Source organism: Nomia melanderi, chromosome 1, assembly GCF_051020985.1.
Source record: "Nomia melanderi isolate GNS246 chromosome 1, iyNomMela1, whole genome shotgun sequence".
Taxonomy (NCBI): Eukaryota; Metazoa; Arthropoda; class Insecta; order Hymenoptera; family Halictidae; genus Nomia; species Nomia melanderi.
The window spans coordinates 31,307,327-31,328,826 of NC_134999.1; the positions used below are offsets into that span (position 1 = coordinate 31,307,327).

General features: G+C 38.8%; 1 protein-coding gene across 2 annotated transcripts in view; it reads right to left on the reverse strand.

Annotated features, from left to right (window-relative positions):
* if (integrin subunit alpha inflated) overlaps positions 1-21,500 on the reverse strand; it is a 96,653-nt gene that overhangs the window by 56,335 nt on the left and 18,818 nt on the right. For both annotated transcript variants that reach the window (XM_031980287.2, XM_031980286.2), the window contains exons 2-3: positions 12,882-13,003; positions 6,546-6,664 (exon numbers count right to left, since the gene is read on the reverse strand). In XM_031980287.2, coding sequence (XP_031836147.2) covers positions 6,546-6,664; positions 12,882-13,003 — 241 coding nt within the window. The remainder of the gene's footprint in view (positions 1-6,545; positions 6,665-12,881; positions 13,004-21,500) is intronic.

Genomic DNA, 21,500 nt, shown 5'->3' on the forward strand with positions numbered 1-21,500 from the left:
ATATTCTAAAACAAAAAGTCTCTAGCTTCCCTTAATAACTTTTCAGCCCCATGTCAGTACAACATTAACTTCCATTAACTCACCACATTATTACTTAACTTCCCATTACCATTCTACACCGAATACACGCAAACTAACAAATTCCCTACCAATAAAGATACTTAACTTGAAAATGTACAGTCACCAAAACACAAACACCAATGACTCTCAAAACCTCAATTACAATCGACACACTCTTCACCCAGCAAAACCACAACAAAACACGAAATACCCATCCCCGAAACGCATCCCTGAAAACCGGAATCCGCAAGCATCCGACGATCCAATAATAACTCCCGCCGTTCGAACCGTTCGTAAATAATTCCCTTTTATTCTCCGGGAGTCCCAGGACGCACGCTCCCATTCCACCGCGGCCGAATCATCCATCATAAATCGCCGGGAACATCCCTTTAATTCACCGGGAACAGGCCAGCGGTATGATTCTAACCCAAACGAGAGGCCAAAGAAATTCCACCATTAAAAGGGAACAAGGCGAGGCGCAGGAGTCGGCGGTCCGCGCCGCGAGCGGGCAGGACACCCGAGAAAAAATCCGCGCCGCCAGGCCGGCGGAGGAGACAGAATGATCAACCGCTTCTCGCAATATCTCTCGCGCGGCCACGGGGAATTTCTCAAACATTGTCCCGTCGATTCCCTCTGACAATGGTATTTCCATTCCGCCGGCCGACAAACGTTCGATCAGCCGCGGGCCCCATCGATCCCTGGGCCCTCGAGGAATCCTTCCCTCCGGGTTCCCCAAAAAGGGCGATCCGACGCCGGGGGGGGACGGGCCGAGGGTTTAAAGTCGACGAACGATGAGAAAGGTCGCGGTCGAACGGAAAGCGAACGCGAATTTCGTACAAGACTCTGCTCTCAGGATAGGTCACCGGGGTCGCGGCTGCTAACCAGAGGTCCCTGTGCTCTAACTTTTAATCGTTGCGCTTTTTCGCTTGGGGGACCGTGCAACTTTATCACCGGGGTTACGTCGTATTTCGTCGATTGTCCTTTATTTGGGGTGGTCTTTGTGCAGGTTTTTCTTTGGATTCTTTTGGGGCGGTTTCTGCGGGCCTTGGTAGTTCGATTGTTGAGTTAGTTGGGTGTTATGGTTGTTTGGTTAGATGTATTGTTTTTCTAGAGACTGATTTTTCTATGAGTATTATTTTTTGACATTTTTCTATTTTATTTTGGGAGAGTTTGTGAGTTGGTTGGGCTTGTTGATGATTTGATTGTTATATTAGTTGTGCGGCGATGGAACAGTTCTTTAATTAGAGATATGGTTTGATTAATTAATTCAGTGGATCAAGTTTTGGTGAAATGTATAAGATGAAGGTAAAGAGAGTATAAATAAATTGTTTTAAGTTTGAATGTATAAGTGGTTTGAAATTAAATATTTGTCAGTTAGAGTGAACATTTGATATACTGTGTCGATGGCGAGATCTAAGAAGCAATGTTCAAGGAGGACCAGTGAGAATGCGAACAATTTTTCGGAAAGTAAACGTTCGTGTGTCTTAAATCAGCCGTTGATCTCTCGCCATTGTGCGTCTCGATCGGATAAGAAATCGTCCCGAACGTCGCAAAAAAGCTCCGATTCTCTTATTTGGAGAAAGGAGAAAAGAGAGAAAGGTCGGAAGCGAGAAACATCTGGCAGTAATCAAGGAGCTGTATCTCCGAAACGTCGGCGGATCGCGAAAGGGAACAAGTACGACGAAGAAGAGGTGAAAGAGGAGGAAGGAAGAAGAGGTCGAAGAAACATCGCTGAATTGGATGACTGCAAAAAACGCTGCAACGACAGTCCAATGGTAGATGGAAATATGAGACCAGTTTATTTAGCGTAGGAACAAAATAATGCTATACGAGATTTAATTCCAACAGTTAAAGAATTTAAAAAATATAATTTCATCAAAATAAAATCATTAAATAATCAGTTGCATGACCCATTATTTTTGAAAACTGTAAACTCAAGCTAATATTATTACAATTCTACTAAATATATATTTTCATTTAGTATAATATTTATTAGTTAGTATAGTAAGATTATTTTATCTTTATCGTCAGATAAATCTTGAAAACATTCTATAGTTATGCTCGTTTATTCTACTTAATAAATTCTATTAGATTGTATTGTAGTAATCGTGAAATTATAATTCCTCAAAGTCCAAAGGAAGAATTTTTCTGCAAACCGTTACTCATCCGTAACTATTTAAAAACAAATTGCGTAATTCCCTTCATGCACGATCGACGATGGTATCGCCAGTTATTCCTGTCAAACAGAAGCGTGTATTCACGCGTGCATTAATACAGTCACGATACGAGTTCTTGCGTGCCACTCGATGCAACTCGAGTAAATTGCTTCTGGTCAGAAAACGGACGTCCTGCAGCGTCTCTCTGTGGTTATGCTCCACGATTGACAGAGACCGAAAGAAATAGCGTACACTGTATTCTTCTTCGATATTATTCCGGTGATTATCGGTCCATAGTTACTACTTGTCGATGCTTGCAACGAAGCGTATTAAGAATGCAATTTGTCGGTAGTATTTTGTAAGAAGTAACGCAATTTGTCTTCGGTATGTTCTTAAAAACATCTTGCACTTTGTTCGTTGCAACGTGCATCTATTTATAACTGACAAATATTTTTACTGAATTTAGAATAAATATTGTCTCTTCATTTGTCGAACAGTATTATTATAAATTTGATTGAGAAATCTATAGAAATGTTTCCCTTGCAATGAGAATTTCTCAAAATTTAACTTTATACTGTGTACATACATAGAGTTACTCTATTAAATTCGCTTAGATACACTTAATTTTATCAAGTTTATTTGTTTTCAGTATCTAAGGAGAATTCGTGTCTTATAAACAAACAATCACCGATTTTCTGAGATTGAACGCACACGCGTGTATCAGCGACGATCGGAATTTGGAGAACGGTATTTATATAGAGATTCAAGTTTTTGTTAATTAATAGTGTGACTGAGTAGAAGCCCCGTCCTGTCTCCTTTTACGACCGGAGGTGGATACGTGAGGTTCATGCATAATCGCACCAAATGCTTCGACGCGTCGTCTATGGCGCTAAAACGATACAGCCCAAAGAAGTTATTCTCGTCACGTATAAGTGACGTCCACCGGCAAGTTTGATGGGTGCCGAAAACCGGAGGTCAACCCCTCGTTTCGGGATAGTCTCGTTAATTAACTTGAATTATACGATTCCATCTCGATTCGCTTTTACTTTTCACTGTTCTCCAGTATTTTTAGTACTTGGACTATTTCCTCATAATATAACATAACGATATTGATACTTTTAACGTGCAGTTCATCGTGAATACGAAACAGTGGAAGAAGAATTATAATAAAGGTACTTGAAAAATAAAACTATTATTTATCTTTTTTAACCCTTTGCACTTGGAAGTTTTTCACTAGAAATATTTCAACATTTTCTGATGAGATAAAGACGATATTTTGTGAAACTAACTGGAAGAGAAATCATACATTGAGGAACAAAGCTATTTTATTTTAATATTTCTCAAATTGCTGCGTTATGCAAGGTATAATATTAAATATCAAATTTCAAAGTTTTACTGTATGAAATCAGGTAGAAAATATGTTTACAATATAGCTCTTTTGGTTTTCCAAAGACTTGAAAATGATTTTACAAAAATATACCTTTTCAATATCAAATTGTATCATTGCTCTATCATTATTTTTGTTTTTAATATCAAAATATCAAGTTTTGTAATTATTTTATCACGATTTTAATCTTTGACGTTAAAGTTTTCATTGAGAAATTCCATTTCAATGGCGATCGCTGTCGCAGACGATTGAAAGAAACTTTGCAAAAAGACTGAAGCGATTGCAAAATTGTTGAAAACAAACCTTAGAAGCTTCCGCGGCGCGACGCCACCGAGAAAATAGCTTGCCGTGCCCGCGTCACCAGTAATTACTTATCTTTAATTCGCGTATCATGCTGGCCCGCAGTAGGCTGGAGAAAGCGAGAAAGAATAATCGTGGAAAAACCTGCGGCGGTATTTATTGCGGAACGTGCGCTCGCATTCTGGAGTAAGTAGATAATTCCCGCATAATTCCGCGGCCAGGAGGACGGGAATGTCGCGGCGACGTTTCGTTATGTGAAAATTACGCGAGCATGGGAACGATAATTGTCACTAATATGTCTCTCACATAGAAAATGGCTACCTCTTATTTGTAGGATCCCATTCTGCACGGCGATGACCGAACGATCCCGATTTCTCCATCTCTAATCGGTTTTGGAGAAACTATGAACTGTATCTATTCAACAGTGATTCATATTCTATTCGACGAAAATAGAGTCTAATCGAATCATTCTTTCAAAGGAACCTTACAATTACAAACATTTACGAACACGTAATTTCTACAATACAAAACTTAACTCTTAACGGACCAATGCCACTTTTATTCACTCCAATGCCGCATATATGGCACAAATCATTTTATTACTTTTATCACTGCTAGTATTGTAATATTAACACTTAACACGTTAACTACTGTGCTAGTCACTTTGCGCACTTCTTTCCGCTTAGGTACTGTTTGGCGGTAAGTAAACTTTATACCTCCGGTCCCTTAAGAAACATACAAAACCAACACATGAAGCTAAATTATATATCAATTAATTAATATAAGAAGAGAAAACTATATGCTGATCTCTTGCTGTTTCACTAATTAGATCATTTGTCCACGACTCAGTCTTCCAGATCTGAACATTTCATCTCACCGAAACGCCGACGTCCGTCCGCAAAGGGTTAATGCATTCAAAAATCACTGCCCATAAACTCCCGGAATATACAATAAGATAAAATTATAAAATACAAAACAAGAAATTTCGATAATGATACAGTACTTATACAAATTTCGACGATAATTCTAATTGATTCTCAGAATTTCATTGTACGTTTAGAATAATTCCTCCATTCAACTACCACCATAAAAATTCATAATGCGCGTTAAAACCCCCAGGTAGGGCAATAAAGTAGCCATAAAATCGTTCTGAATCCAATTATGAACTGCTAAACAAACAGCGGAGGACCGTCGGCGCGTTACCGCGGTCGAAAAATCCCGGTCGGTTCCGCGGCTCGCTCCTTTTTCTTTCCCCGTTCAATCTTCCCGCCCGGCGCACCGCAGCCGCGCGTGATCCGCATGCACATATGCGTGCGGAATAGGTCTAGCAGTGCGTGTACGCGCGCGGCCGAGTGCAACGCACGTAAAGATAAGGGCGGCGACGGATCATAGGAAGCCGGCTTCCCATCACAGGGGAGGAGGGGACGGCTCGGGCCCTCCGAGAAGGGCGCGGATCTTCGAAATAGATTGATATCGGGACCACGCTCGAGAAGGAAAATTGTGAAGCTCGTGTGTAAGAGATCTTGTGGCGATCGAATGAAAAATTCAGCGTGCTGACTTAACGCTAGATTTACAGAAGTTAATTTCACTAATATTGAATTTTATAAACATTAGTAAATGTTCTGGTCGATTTTGATTGATGCAATTACGCAAATATATAATTGTCTACTTTCGAACTTTGAATTTCTGAAATCTAAATGAAGGAGTATCAATTTTTCTAAGAACGATAGAACAAACTGTATAATAGATATCCGTAAATCTAGTAACATTAGAGCTACCGAGGATTTAATACGATTGATATGTAATCTCTATAAAAATTGTAACAATAGATTATTGTCGGTTTCTTCGGATATTCATTATAGTATTCAAGTGAAGCTATTTATTTTCAAGATCATTTTGAGATGTTACAGAAATTATTTAGCAATATGCAAACTGAAGTATGAGTTAAAGTCTTGATACATGCACTCTCGGAGATTCTATAGAAGAGTTTCAGAATGTTAACTTAAGTTTTGTTATTGTTGATTAGTTACAAGAAATGTGAATTTGCATAGTTTTGAGTTCTGCTTGTGAGTAATCTTCTGGTAAATATCGATTTCTCTATATTGTTATGGAAAAGAAGTTGTATGTTTAGGATTTATATATGAGAGGAATAATTGTTTGAACTTAAATGAATGTCTATATCAATTTTTGCAAATTTATTAATTTTGGAATAAATTATATGGTTAGTTTTCATAGAAATTTGTAATATAAACAGGAAGAATGAGGTAGACGGCCGAACGGAAACAGAATTTAACAGAAATCCGTTTGTTTTCGATTCCTGAAATAGAAGGCGCGGTCTTCTGGGAACATGCGCCTGTAATTTCTCACAAAACCCCTTCATCTATTCGTAACGACTGCTTTTGTACCTTTATAAATACGTTTGAGATGTGAAAAAGGAGCACTAAAAGATTTGTCGTGTACAGTATGGCTTTACCGCCCTATTAATAGAAAATTCTATGCTCGTCAGACGTTTTGAACATTGTTATTCCTTCAATTCACCGACGCAACATCATTGTACTCTATTCTATTCTGCAAAGAGTAGCCTGCAATTTTTTATTCGACGGATTTCTCTTTTTAAATATAAATCAATTAATTATACTCACCAAAATTGGACCTCCATCAACCGAGGAAGATGATACCGTTGCACCAAACCATTGAAGTGTTTTATTATCGATCTGACTTAGTCCGCCCGCGACGCTCGGATTTCTAACATAATTATTTCCTGCAATCAGACAAGTAAACCATGTAATTTCGAATTCCCATTTTCATGAATTAACCCTTTGCGGACGAAGACTGTTGAAAGTATACAAAACCTTTTGCAGATTCTGCTGAATTAAACACTGACTGCTTAAATCATAGAAAATAAGGAAACTGTGTACTGATTCCTTGCTGTTCGAATAGTGAAATCATTTGTTCGCAACTTGATATTCGAAACATAAGTTTGATCTCAGTAACATGCCTACATTCGTCCGCAAACGGTTAAAAATCAATACGAATGCCCAAGGAATATTCACAATTTATGAAGACATATATTTCTTTATAGAATTTCATATGCGAATTGAAACTTAAATTTTACGATTGTCATATAACGGATCGATACAGAAATAATCTGCAGTAAATGGCGGTTACAATGCGTCATCCAGGTATTCCTTTAAGAACCGAGCCCTGAGCAGGTGTCACCGCAGAGAATTCCCAGCAAGTGCACCCTGCGGTTTTCTTCGTCGATTTTCCGAACGGAATGAACCCGTTAGCCGTATCGGTCAAGTGTGGCCCTTAAAGGGAAGTTGTCCTTCGCATCCCACCCCTAATTCGCGAGCGCTATTAAAGGCAACGTTCGGATGAGTCTCCCATTCACGACAGCATTATGACGAGCATTGTGAACCTCTGAGTATTACTAACAAATCATTTTAATCTTACAAATATTCAAACTTCAGTAATAATTGACAAAAAACAAGAATCAAAATATTCCATGAAAAATCTCCACAAAAGCTTTAGAATTTGAAATATTAGTAAAAATTTGAATACCGATAGAAGCGTATTAATATGAATAGAAAATTTCAATACATATATACTGCTGTATAATGAAATAAAAATAAGTTACCAACATCACGCAGCAAAAGTACTTACAAAATCCAGTACCTCGTTCAAACAGTATTCACAATGTTAATCAAAAGTACCCAAACCCTCAATCCCATATACCCTCCAATCGCCGTTAAACGCCACTAATAATTCACAACGAAATGAAATAATTACACGGATTTCGGTTCGAATAACGAATGCACTCGATACCAGAAACCAGGGGAACCGTATCCCTAATTAGATCTCTCTCGCGCATTAAAATGTCCCCGTGCGCGTCCGTTCGGCCCGCGCGGATTGAAAACCTCCCCTGTCAATTAAAATCGCTGATAAACCGAGCGCACGACCGATTCCTAATGAGGATCAATTACGAAATTATCTATCGTTCACGGGCGAAAGTCGGCCGGGTTTATCGCGGTCCAATTATTTCACCGATTACCGCACTCATTAAGGGGGATGTCAATTAACCGCGCGCGGAATCGAACGACGCGCGCGACCGACCTTCCCCGAAGGATCCTCAGGTGGCATTCTGCAAGAAATGCCGAACGTTCGGCGGGGCAGGGCCGTCGGTAGAACGACCTTACGGTTTTCTGTATTAGGTAGAGCCGGCTTCTTGCGCGGACACGGTTCCCGGTATCTCGAGACGGCCCACCGCGCCACTCTGACACTCTCCGTGGGGTGTACCTGGAGGAGTTCCTCAAGACTTCTTCGGTCGAGCACCCGAAGAAGTGAGTGACCTCCGAGACCTGTACGAGATATCCGAGTCTCTTCCTCGTACGCAAACGGAATCGAAGATATTGTAGAAGGAACGGCCGGATCGACTGAACGCATTGCTGGGATCGAGGGTTCGGAATCCATTCGATCTTGGTGCGACTGTTTCAACCCTTGTATCCTTGGAGATTTATGGAAGTTAATGGTATTTAGATTTTGTGGAGTTGAGTGTTTTAAAGAGATGGTTCGAGTATTTGATTGATGGAAGATTATAGAAATAATGTAAACTATAAGGTTTTCCTTTTTATTACTTACACGTGGAAATTATAGGAGATTCGTTTTTGGGAGTTTGTACTTGGGGTTGAAGGTTTTAAAGAGATAGTTTGAGTGTTTAAATAATGAAAGATTAGTTATGGTTTTCTTCTTTTATTATTTAAATGTGGAAATAGTAGGAGATTTACTTTCGAGATTTTGTGTTTGAGGTTGGAAGTTTTAAAGAGATAGTTTGAGTATTTAGATGATAGGAGATTAGATATAGTTTGCTCTGTTTTAGTATATAAAAATAGGGAGATGTTCAATTAAGTTAATGTAGGTTAAAAAGTCTTCAAACTCTTCAATTCTTTTGTACTATCTTGATCCTATTATAGGTAGCTTTAGAAAGTAATTATCAAATACCGCTAATTGAGATCAATGTTTCCCACAAGAAGCAATTAACTTAATTACAGTAGCTTCAATACAAAGTGAAGAAAGTAAGACAGAACTTCCAATAATATAGGATCAAATATTTATTACATACATTACGTAATACAGGAATGCTTGATAGAAGTTGGTTTCCAGTAAGCCGCAACGAAATCCGTTATCATGTAATAGACAAAACGAACCGGGTATCCTGTGATTAACGAAAGAACACGATTCTCCTCGTAAACCGTTGTTTCGTTGGAACCAAGCGAAGGGAAACGATGAAAGGATAATTTTCGTTCCAAACAAGAAAATAATTTTCTTTGTAAAAATTTCTCGTCGAAACGGGCAGAGACTGTCAGCGTGTACGCGAGAGCCGTGAATGTAATAAATGGCTAGGACTATCAAATACGACTGTAATTGGATAAGATCGAGACAAGATCGAGCATTCAGCCAAGCTAATTATCGATCAAAGCGAAGTGTCCGGGCGAACAGCGTTGACTAAGGAAGAGAGCCGGCTAATTGGACGTAGCGTGGGGCATGATCTTGTATATGTAGTCGGTGAAAACGTTTCTCTATCAAGCGAGGAGGCCTCCGCCGAGTCTGCGTTAATAGGGAGAAGGGGATAGGAGCATCCTCCATCCGTGCAAACTAATAGGAAGGACCATAGTATTCTTCAACTCAGACTGACAAGAATTAGCACTAGACACTTTGCAATTCTGGCGGAATAATTAAATGACTGGAACTTTTGTCGACAATCCAAGCGAATCACAAGAGAGAACGGTTCTAATATATTCTAGTCTCAGTATATATAGACGTAGTTTACAGGAATTTCTTGATTTAAGATAGAAATTAATATTTTATGGCAACATTCAAATAACATGCTGAATTTATCATACAATAAATGAACTGTGTTCTTTACAATTCACACAAATAAGAACGTAATTGTTAGTTAAAAATCTCTATATTGTGGGAAACTTAAGAAAGTATTTAATTAACACGTTCGCTACCAACGTTCCACGAAATACGATCAATGTTTCATATTTCGTGGAAGGAAGAGTAAATTACATTTACGCATTTTCATTTAATATTGTAATGCATGGTATAATAAGCAGGAAGTCGAAGAGATTTCTTTTCTCGACTGTCATTTGTATTATATAAAAATGAGATGCTTCATTTAATCAAATATTCTAACCGCGGAGACTGTTATCGAAAGAAATTCTGGTAGCGAATGAGTCAAGCACTTCAACAACGTTTACATACAAATCTATATTCGATTCTTTAGATCGAAGACAAAAGTAACTCGTTCGAATTCTCTCAGAAAGCTATCCCTCCATTCATGGAAATAATTAGTTCGAAGACGAATAGGTCGAATAACGAAACATCCTCGCGTCTTAATCAACACTTTATCTCAATCTGACAGTTGAGATCGATGCAGCACGCTCCCGCTAAGATAACGTGAAATCGGCGGCGCGCTGCGCCGGTGATTTCCTGCCGATTGCCTTCCGAGCGGTCAATTACTTTCTCGCGGGCAAATTATGGGTCCGGAATCGTGTTCGATCGCCAAGATACCGGCGTTACGAGGTGTGTAAGCATGTCTAATCCGTGCCGGCATGATTCCACTAATTTGCATCGGCGCGTCAGCGTCGGCTTCGCGGCCGCGCCGCGCGCACCGAGCGGAAGATCGTATCGCGCGCGCGTGATTATTAATTTGAATGGCTGTCTACGCGGAAATTCATGCATGATCGTGACTTCATTTGTTTCGCTTACATTGTTCATTCCCTTGGGATTAAGACATTATGGTCTCTCTTGGAGCGCGTTCTATTTTTGATTGAATATTTTAAGATACGATGGAGAGAGAGAGGAAGATGAATATACGATAAGAAGAAGAAGGTATGCATTGTTTGGACTCAGTTAAAAATAGAACAAATTGTTTCCGGAGTTTTATCGTTCGATTAATAGCACTGAAGTATTATTTATGGAAATATGGATTTCTACAAATTAAGTTACTTGTCATCCAAATTACTTGAGAACAATTATAAGAAGAGAACTGATGTTGAATTAAAACGTTTAGTGACCTGAGTAATTAAATAATAGTACAACTTAAGAACTATGATACCAAACTATTAGTAACTGTTTCTAATACCATTTGTGTTTGTTACAATACGATAAATAATGTCCTACGAAACGCTCTAAATTCTCATAGCGGTCGACGTGTTAACGATGAAAGCTTAATCAGATTGAAAGTAAAATAAAACTGTCTCGACTGAATACAAGTGACACGACAAAACAACCTCAACGTACCCTCGCGAAATGAATTTAGTCATTCGCCATAGTTATACTCGTTTCTTTTGCAAAATCTCTTCAGATAAAACGTAACACGAAACTTTTATAAAACCTTATCTCCTACCTCTATCGCACTTCCCAAAATGGAACATAAATATAGAAATACACAAACATTCGCAAACCACCCATAATCCTTCCTCCCAACGTTCCTCCTTCAACGAAGTCGATTTCGTTTCAAGTTTCGTCACAGCCGTGGCTGTTCGGTCTCTAAGCGCCACGTCGTGTCACCCACACACCGTCAAACGAGATGCAGTGACTCGTTACCTAAGAGTTAACAGGTTAATAATCGCGCGAGGAAAAGTATTTGAAATCGATATCCGTAAGCTCGCAACCAAGAGAGCCTTGAAACATGGAAGGGACAACGGCAAGGTGGGTGGAACGGCGCCGAGAATAGAATGTTCTATAACCAGTCGGTCGGTTACTCCGCAGTTCCTGAGATTACGAAGCTCTTCAGGGGGCTCTGACAGCGGGTGGAAAGCCGGAATGTAGGTCAGCGACTGCGGGCAGCCCGCGGAACACGAGATACGAGCCCTCGTTAGCAACACTACGTTGAGGTACCTTTCGAAGCCCACGGCAAGTGCGAGAGAGTGCAAGTGGAGGAAAGAACCGGAAAACAGATATCGGATCGAGTCCAGAGAGGCTGGAACAGTTAATTTGTCCTTGTTTCCGCGATACCGGCCGAAAGTCTATTATTCGATCGATCAGCTCCGACGGTTTTCTTGAGATTCACACCTACAGATTTGTAAACCGGAGATTTTAACGCGTTGAATGACCGTGTCACCGGTCACCCCCAAGCAAATCGAATTAAACGATGATTATCTGAAAACATTTCTACGTCATAAATAATGCTACCTAATGCGGTGCCATTCAGCTGTATCAATGTGCAATGATAAGACTGCAATTCAAGCAAATGGTTTAATATCATAGTTTTCCCATTTTGTGTATTTTGCTCTGTGAAATCGTGCGGCATTCAATGTGTTAACTGTAGACATTTTGAGAGTTCTTACGTTTGGGGCTGAGGAAGATGGTATTCGACTGTGATTCGAGGCTAATTTGATAGTAATTAATAACACTTAGAGCATTTTAATGGAATATTCAGTAGATGGCTAGAAAGGTGGATAACTAAAATTTTTAACGAGATGATAAATTTTACTTCCTATTTTTATCACTTATATTCATTCTGCTTTTAACACTAAAACTACCAGATGGGTTAAAATAACTTATTCCTGATCTCTTGTTTTACAATTACTAAAGACGTATAGATACTTCTGCGAAAAATGATCAACGAAACTAATTGAGTAATAGCAAAACTGAAAAACAACTCAATTGAAATATTAATAAACGCACGCTTGCGGTTTTTATGGAGAAAGTAAAAGTCAGTTTAAGTGATCGGTAGTTCTAGTGTTAATCTCTTTTTATTGGAACGTGAAAAGTGATGAGTAAAATTCGCAACTATTTAATAAATGTATTCAATGAAGATTAATCGGTAATACAAGCAAAAAAATCTCTGCTGTACTGTAATTAATTATTCAACACTCTCCTCTATCATCTCTCCGATTTCCATACGAGTCAAGACAAGGAAACATCATTGTAACGGTTTTTTCTTAAATACATATAAAAATGCTTACTGCTCGTGTCGAAACGGATCGGCCAGCACGTGTTATCAGCGGCGATGTCGCATCTATAAACTTTACCGCCTCTGTAGACACCCTCTTGCTCGGTTGCGGCCATCGGTGCACCCACAATCCCCCTGAAAAAGGAAACATGGAAATCAGGTGAGACCGAGGAAGCAGTAAAGAATATATATATATATTCTCGTCGCGATCGAGAAGATCATAGAGATAAAGTTCACGCGACCGTTTGATATAGGAAACGGGCGAATGAAGCGTATTGCATAATCGATCAGGATGCAGCGTTATTATCGTGTCATCGTTCGAGATTCATTATCGAATCGTTAAGGAAAGACGATGATGCGAACGTATTCACGAGATCGAGGTCAGTGGTCACGAGCTATTTTGAACAGTGGCGCAAGAGAGTCAGTAACTGATCCGATCAACCGAGGAGTTATTAAACCAGGTAACACAGTTGCCACCGCAACTTTTTATACGCTCGACGGTGCGTACAACGCGGGTATGCTGTATTGTTTATGTTTCACTCTAATTAGATCGCGGATTTTTATTATCTATAAACCTTATCGACGACGCATGAAAGTTGTTAAAAATCCTTTTAACATCGGGAGATCCATAAAGTTTATATTTAGAAATCAAAATTACAATCCACTTTCTCTGTGTTCGTACACGTAAAATTTGAATTCTTATTCCTGATATAAATGCGTAATTTTCGATGAAATATTTCGTTTTCTCCTGAGACGGGTATAGGAAATAAAGAGAAATCAGTATCCGTTGTTATCGATTGAAAATACTGATTTATAGTAATTGCCAGTTTACTTTTACCTCTTGTTAATAAAATGAATTCTTGGATCGTTCGAATCTATAAGATATACGGGGAATGGTACAATGAACAGAAACATGAAAATGAAGATTTCGCGGTGTATTTATTACGCTATAATCTGTAATTACAGAATGTCGGGTATGGAAATACTGGGCGTGAGCCTACGCGGTCTACTTATCTACATAATTAAGTTATAAAATAGCTGTACCAAGTACGCTCGGTGCATAATGAAGAACATCGAACACAAAAATTTTGGTACGTATTAAGTCTGTTAATGTATAGTTGATAGTGTGTATATCTGTAATTATGTTATCTTCGTCGTTAATTAGTCCACCGTTCAATTAAGAATCTAAAAATACCGACAGCGTAATGGAAGCCTTAACGCGGCCAAGTAATTCAATGACCGCCTTGGATATTGACTATTGTGTTTATTGGCGAAAGATTTAACTCTTCCTCTCCGGCAAAAGTGTTCTATTAAAGGCTACAGTGTTCAATCGCTTCTCAAAGATTAAAACACAGATGCAGCACAATTGCAAAGATCTTTTTCAAGGCCATTAACGAAAGCTTAAATTGAAATTAATCATTCCCAAGTAAAATTTTTCTATAGACTTTGTAAAAATTAACGAACATCGATTTCTAGTGAATCACGTTTTCCCTTGACTCAGAGGTAGCTAATTAAAATACATCTACCATGTTTACGTTCGACTAAACCTCTGACGCATCCTAATAAATTAAAATTACCCTCCTTAATCGCGAAATCGATTCGCGTGGGTGTGTTCGGACAATAAGAGAATTACTAGGTGAGGTAATCGATCGTATAACCATTTAACGAGAGTCGGCCATAGTGATTGCACCTTGAAATCGCTCTAAACCCACAGCGTGATTAGTTCATGCTGCCCACATTCGAATTAGGTGTACACGTTCGAGCAGGAAGGGGGACATAAAAGTAAAAAGAGTTTTATTCCTCGTAGATAATTAAACGGATAAGCAAACGACCGATCTAACGAGTAACTCAACAACCACGGAATTTCTAAACCTCGACCTTGCGCTTATATTCCAGCTTACCTTGAACTTTCCTGAATGAAAGCTTTTTTTTTCTCTCGGTGAATACTTGAATGATAATTGAATCTACTTCGTTCTCGTTGCAACACCTTCTTTAGAAAGAACGTTATTACAACCAGAAGAGTTTTAGACCTTTCGTAGCGATGTTTAATCGGTGACTAAAATAAATAAAAGCCTCGTTGATATTATGTTATCGTTGCCCACTGGCTTTATTACATTATCGTCGCACATAATGAGACTCGGGTCTTGTGGACAACGGTCCATTCTTCGCTTCTAACAAAAGCAACGGATAATTGATTCGATTTACTTCGCACAATGGTAAGGACTTCATTTAAATAGAAACGATATCTTATGTAAGTGTCCTTTGTTTAATCACCACAAACGAAACAGAAGATTTTGTAAGATTTAGAAATTCTAGAAACTGATGACAACGTAGTTAGAATTATAGGATTTAAAAATTCCAGAAACTTATGCGAATGTAATCAACATATGCTACAGCTGACACAAATGTATCTGCATAGATTGAAATTAAATTAAGTGATTCTATGGTACAATGGACAAAAAGGGATTACGTAATTTTAAGAAGTCTATTTCTCAGTGATTCAAACTTCAAGAGATTTGTTACATTTAATTTATTACCAAATATGCAGAAATGTTTATTGATTGTATCGTCAGTTTGTCTAAACTTCTGCGAGCAAATGTTTACTATTACGTTTCAAGACTACTCGTGGCATAAGATGAACTTGAACGCGCTCGGAAGGAACTATGAATCCTTTGTGAAAACCTCGATCGTGATTGGTTGAAATGTAAAAACGACATCGTTTACACAGCAACCTTGGCATACTTCGGCTCCTAGGCTGCAGCTAGTGAGCATGTAGGTAAAAGTCACACACGCGTTCAGAATCGTGCGTAAAATGACTGAAGACTAGAAGAGCAACGATTATGCGAGTTATGCAAGCGATCCGTAAGTCTACGCAACGCGCAGCTAGAATCCCGAGTAGGAGCTTTAATAACAATGAATGACAGGGAATGGTAAATTGCACGGTTAAGATGATTAACAAGCAGAGACTAGAATCACGATTTTAAAGCTTGGGTATCAGATTTCCAGCGAATACAGAAAGTGTAACTGCCAATATTTGAACAATACCTTTCATTCATACAGTGAATTGCATTCTTTATTCAATAAAATAACGAAAAGCAATCGAACAAGTTCCATGTTTAATCAGTTATAGAAAATTTGATAAATATTGTATAGAACTAAATTGCAGCCGTTAATATATTCAGATTTGTCTAAATAATTCAACACTATACATTAAATAGAACATTAGCTATTTCAAGGCATAATTAAGCAACAAATACTCATACAAACTTAAAGTTTGATTTCAATCAAAGTATTTAAGCAATAATCTAATCAAATTCTCAAAATTTAACCCGAATTCGTTAAAAAGGTTTGTCATTATTCATAAGGCGACGCAACCGAGTGAAAAATCTACATTTAAACTTCGTATAGAAAGAATTGCAGGTACCAGTGAATAATAATCGAATCTAGTTAGTAATTCTTCTAGTTAGTTTACAATACTTATTTAAAACTTGAAACGTGTGATCCCGATTATTTCCATGGGAACGTTCAGAATCGACAACGGAGGCACGAACGAGATTCATTTCTGCAGTCGATGCACCAAGCGAACGCTGCCGAAATTCGATACATTTAAAGACGCGCGATTCGCGGGACGCGCCGCGTTAATAGCAAACGTGGGTCGGGCCTGACGAGGACTTAAGCTCGCCCACTCTATTTTTCTTTTCTTTCCCTTCTTTTTTTGCAATCGCGACGAACTGCAGTCACCGATATGTGACGCATGCACCAGAACGGGAGTGCAGGGGCGAACCGGTCCCGCAGGATACCACGAATACGAACACCTAGAATCTTTCTCTTTTCCCTCGCCATAGTTACCCTTTTTCTCCTTCGCATAAAGTCCCTTTCGAAATTCTTATTTTTTTATCTAAGCCCCTGCGATTTCTCTCTTCTTCTTTCGTCTTTAGTCGAGACTCCTGCATTCTTTGGGCCTAGCTTAATGTCACACTGAAATTTCTATGGAATATATGATATTTCTTCGGTTCAGTGATTTATTTTCACTGTGTTTTGTGTTATCCAATATTTGAATATTTAATTACTATTTAATTAATGTAAGTAGGCTAGCAATGCATGTTAGAAACTGCGTTTTTTTCATAACCCTCAGATTTTTAATACTCTGTAATATGGAATTATTTGTTGAGCTTTGCTCTTAATTTTTTGTTTGATTCTTGTCCATTTTTAATTAAATATCATGTACTTTTTATGTGTTGTAACTTTGTTCCTTATGGTATTTAAGTGACTATGATTTTATAATCTTATTCATAGAATAATGATAAAAGAAGTCCTTGAGAATTAGTTATGACAGTACGTGACAAAGATGACCCGACACACGATGCGGGTTACGTGAGGACAAGTAACCCGGCATCGAGGGAAAGTTGAAACGCGTTGATTTACAATGCCGGTCCAGTTTGAAGAATAATTTAGTTTCCCTTTTTATTCGATCGCGACTGGATCCGGATGGCTGACAATAAAAATGACAGGTTTGAAAGCAACTGCTATTTAAGACGTTCGACCTGAACACCACGTCAGTGTAGAGTTGCCTGTTAAGGTAATTGGTGTTGCGTTAATGGCTGCCATAGTACAATTCGATCGAAAAATGAAGTAACCCTTTCTTCGGGCCTACGAGAAAGTGTATGCAATTTTCTGAATACTTCATCTATATAATGCGAATACTTAAGTATAAACGATAGCCTATGTAAGTTACAGAAAACATAATCAGATATACTCTGTTTTTTAGTGAAACTATACTAAATGTGAAAGAATAACTTCATGTTTAAAGAACAATTTCTTATTCCGTAACGTTGCTATGTACTTTGACTTACGGATTTACATCCACTTAGTCCTGTATTTTCATATGAAATGGATTTGCATTCACTAGCAAGGAAACTAATAATCTACTTTACAAGCGAAAACAAGTGAACATTCCTTATAAAAAGCAGATGCACTTGTTTGTAGACAAATACAGAACGACAGGTTTTAAAAATAGTATAATAAATTATTCGTTTAAAGTCTAATTATCAATCTGGGAAATAACTTTAAGAAGCGACACGTATCTCGTCACGTTCGTTTCGAATGCGTCCAATTAATGGAATGCGCAGTAGCGTGCATTAAATAATGGAAATATGCATGACGTCCACAGAAGGTGGTATCAGTTGCAACCCAGCTACATGGTTTCAGGTAGGCACTTACGAAGCCGCGAAAATACCCGAAGATTACACGGTGATTCGCGCATACATACGTGCGCGTGCCTATACGTTTCCCAACGCAATTATAAAAGATCTGAAATTCGAATTTCTAGTTATTCGCGAACCGTACACGGTAGCTTGTCGGTTACGTTCGACGGTTTTGGATTTATTGGATGCTGCGACCTTGCTACGTGCTAATGGAAGCCTGCAGCTGCATCAACCGCGTGCAGGTGCTGTGATTTAGCGTCTGCTAAATTAGCTCGTGAACACGGCTGACTCGCGAAATTTAATGGAGACTCGAATCACTTATTCGAGGCGAGCGTGGCCATTAGATTTTGAACCAATTAACCACATTGCAACTAAAATTCCTTCTTCTCGAACAAGAAACTGCTTCATTATATTATTGCGAATAGTGTATCATTCGACGTTTTCCCCTAATACCAAGGACGATTTAATTTACCCTGATTTGATCTCTTTCCGAAAGTCACTTATCAAAAACAGTTAACAATAGAACTACCACACTCGTCAAAACGACGAGTCTCAACTCATCTCCCGATTATTGATATCTTAAAACTATTAAATATCCGAAACAATTTAAAAAGAAATAGCTTCACTCGACCACTATAACAAATACATGAAGAAACCGGTATAAATCTAATATTACAATTACTGTGATGATTACATATTAATCATATTACGAGCATATACTGCTCCGCAGTTCTAATATCATATCAAGATACTCCAAACAAAACTTCGACAAAAATAATTCCCTCCCTCCCTCGAATCACATCAAAAGTAGCTATAAGCCACAGCTCTACTTTGAAATACATTCCAGAAAATTCCTTCACCACCTCCTGGTTAAAAGCGTTCGCACTTTGACAGGTGTTTAACAGAAGCATACCAGCAGTTTACGCCAGTTCTCATGGGTTCCGACGTCGATTGAAAATTCACCGTGTTTACAGTGAAACGTATCTCATCCCCTATTCTCGGCTAAAAGAGTGCTAGCCCTATTTCAAAGGTACACGAACCAGGAATTCGTTCTCGGGAGGCTTCCCACGCATCAAGGGAGCTCCGCGGCGCGTATAAATTTGTCGCGTGTAGAATACGCGAGCTGGGATCCGGCGCGTTTTCAGAGATCAAAGCTCGAGATTCCAGGTGGAAACGGAGGCCCCGTTGCGTTGAGCAACGCGCCGCGAATGGAGCCGTCCGATTTTGCCAAATACGGGGGTTACGAATGCGCGTCTGTCCGGCGTCGCGTCGCGATATAAGTCAATACGACGGCCTCGCGTGCCGCGAATAAAGGGATGCCGATATACCAGCCGCGCACCGCCGATCAAACTTGAATTACGCGCCGCGACGGGCTCTCTAATTCATTCACCGACGGATTAACAGCGCGCCGCGATTTTTCCGAGCGATACGCGGCCGGATTTTTACGGGGACCAACCGTGGAAGTCGCAAAAGGGCAGGGTTCCGTGTTGTCGGTGCGTTTCAAGACCGTCAACGGCCCTCCGCGGCGGATGGATTTATTTATTGATCCATTGATGCGCTCGCACGGTGTTGATTACCCTACCAGCGTGAAAGAAAAGCGGACGTTGCGCGAGCATGCCGTGACCGGAGGGAATTTAGGCGCGTTCGTGGCAAACGCGGCTTTGTTCTGGCCAACCCTGTGATTATAGGCGTTAACCCTTTCATGGGTGAAGCTAATTGTAAGTTGGGCACAGCGGAGTTTTTAATAGGGTTTGCGAAATGCCTGTTTGAACGTGGTTATTCTTGGGTGATTTGCGTGGTTTTTAATGTAATTGATTTAATGATTAATAGTGCGTATTGCAGGTTTGGTTTGTTCGATGGTTTTTGAAGGTTTAACCCTTTGCGCTCGGAAGGTGGCTTGTCAGGTTTGATACAGTAAGATCGTAAAGTTCGATGTTTAATACTAAACTTTGTATAACGCATCGCTATGTGAAATATCAGAGTAAAATACTTTTGTCCCTTAATTCATCGATTGAATTATATTAGTCGCAACGAGCATCGTCTATATTTTGCCAAAGAGTGTTGGATATTTCTAGTAAAAATCTTTCGAGTGCAAAGGTTTAATACGTTCTTGAATATATCCTTTGAAGATTCACGAGGAAAAAAGAATCTACAAATATGTTCTCCTCATTTAAGGATAATAAGCTTATCGGAAATGGAAGTTTTTGAATTGAAATTATTACCTCTATATTATATCGTTAGAATATAAATATTTATTTATAATTCAAGAAAAATTCTACAATGATTTTTGACTTACTAGTGTATTTATTGAGGTATCTATGGTGCGTATTCAAATGTTATAAATAATAAGAATCGTATGAATAATTTGACCCGTGTTGCAATCTACAATATTACTTCAGATGGAAATGGAGCGATTGCGCATAGGATTTCCACGATAACAGAGAACGTACGGTAAGATGCTCTGTGGTGCGTGATAGAGACCCATTTTGCAGTGATGTTGATGGGGAGGGGGATAAAGTGCAGTGACCTTGAGGGTATCCGTATTAATTACCCGTACAATAAACGAAACGTGACTGCATTATGCTAATTAATAATTAATGAATAGGAATTCATCGAGATCTCCCACTTTATTGTTAACTTCCTTGCGAACGTATTTAATAAACTCTGCTTCGTTACAGGGAATCCTTTTCGAAGATCAGAGCGATGTTTCCTACAGAATATGGTTTCAATTTATATAAACTTCTTATTAAACAATGTCTCATTGTTGAAGCTGCCGTCTATCATGAAGTATTTTTTCATTATTTTTCCATTTTTCGTTTATTATTTCTTCATTATTCAAAGTACACAAAGGATCCTAAAGATCACCGTGAACACAAAAGAGGATCCCATCTAGTACTGAGTAGTACACTCGATTCGCTTCGACTGCAGTTGCAGCGAAATTGAAGATATTACTCATTTGGCATACAGAAAAATTCTTGACTGCCGTTTAAATCCTCAGTCAATCCTGATGTGCAGGTTGCTAGAGGATTTCAGTGACGAACGTGGGTGTCCCGCAAAACAATGGAGGTTAGAAATGCCCGCGAGTGATAATCAAATAAAGCTAAAGACGTGCTTCGAGTAGGCTGAAGAGACAGCTGTTAGTTTAGCCTTGGGATTCTCAGTCATAGCAAACTGAAGCAGACATTAAGTCATAAAGAATTCGTAAATATTAATTATCTTATCAAATTCTTACGATAACGTACGTAGAACTGGTTATTAACATTTTGCACTCGAAAGTTTTTCACTGGAAATATTCGATATTTTCCGACGAGATATAGACGACATCGTTTGAAACTAACTTAACGATAATTCACGGGTAATTTAAACAACGAAGCTATTTTATTTAAATCTTTCACGTAGCAGTACAAAGTTTTATTTAAAATACTAAA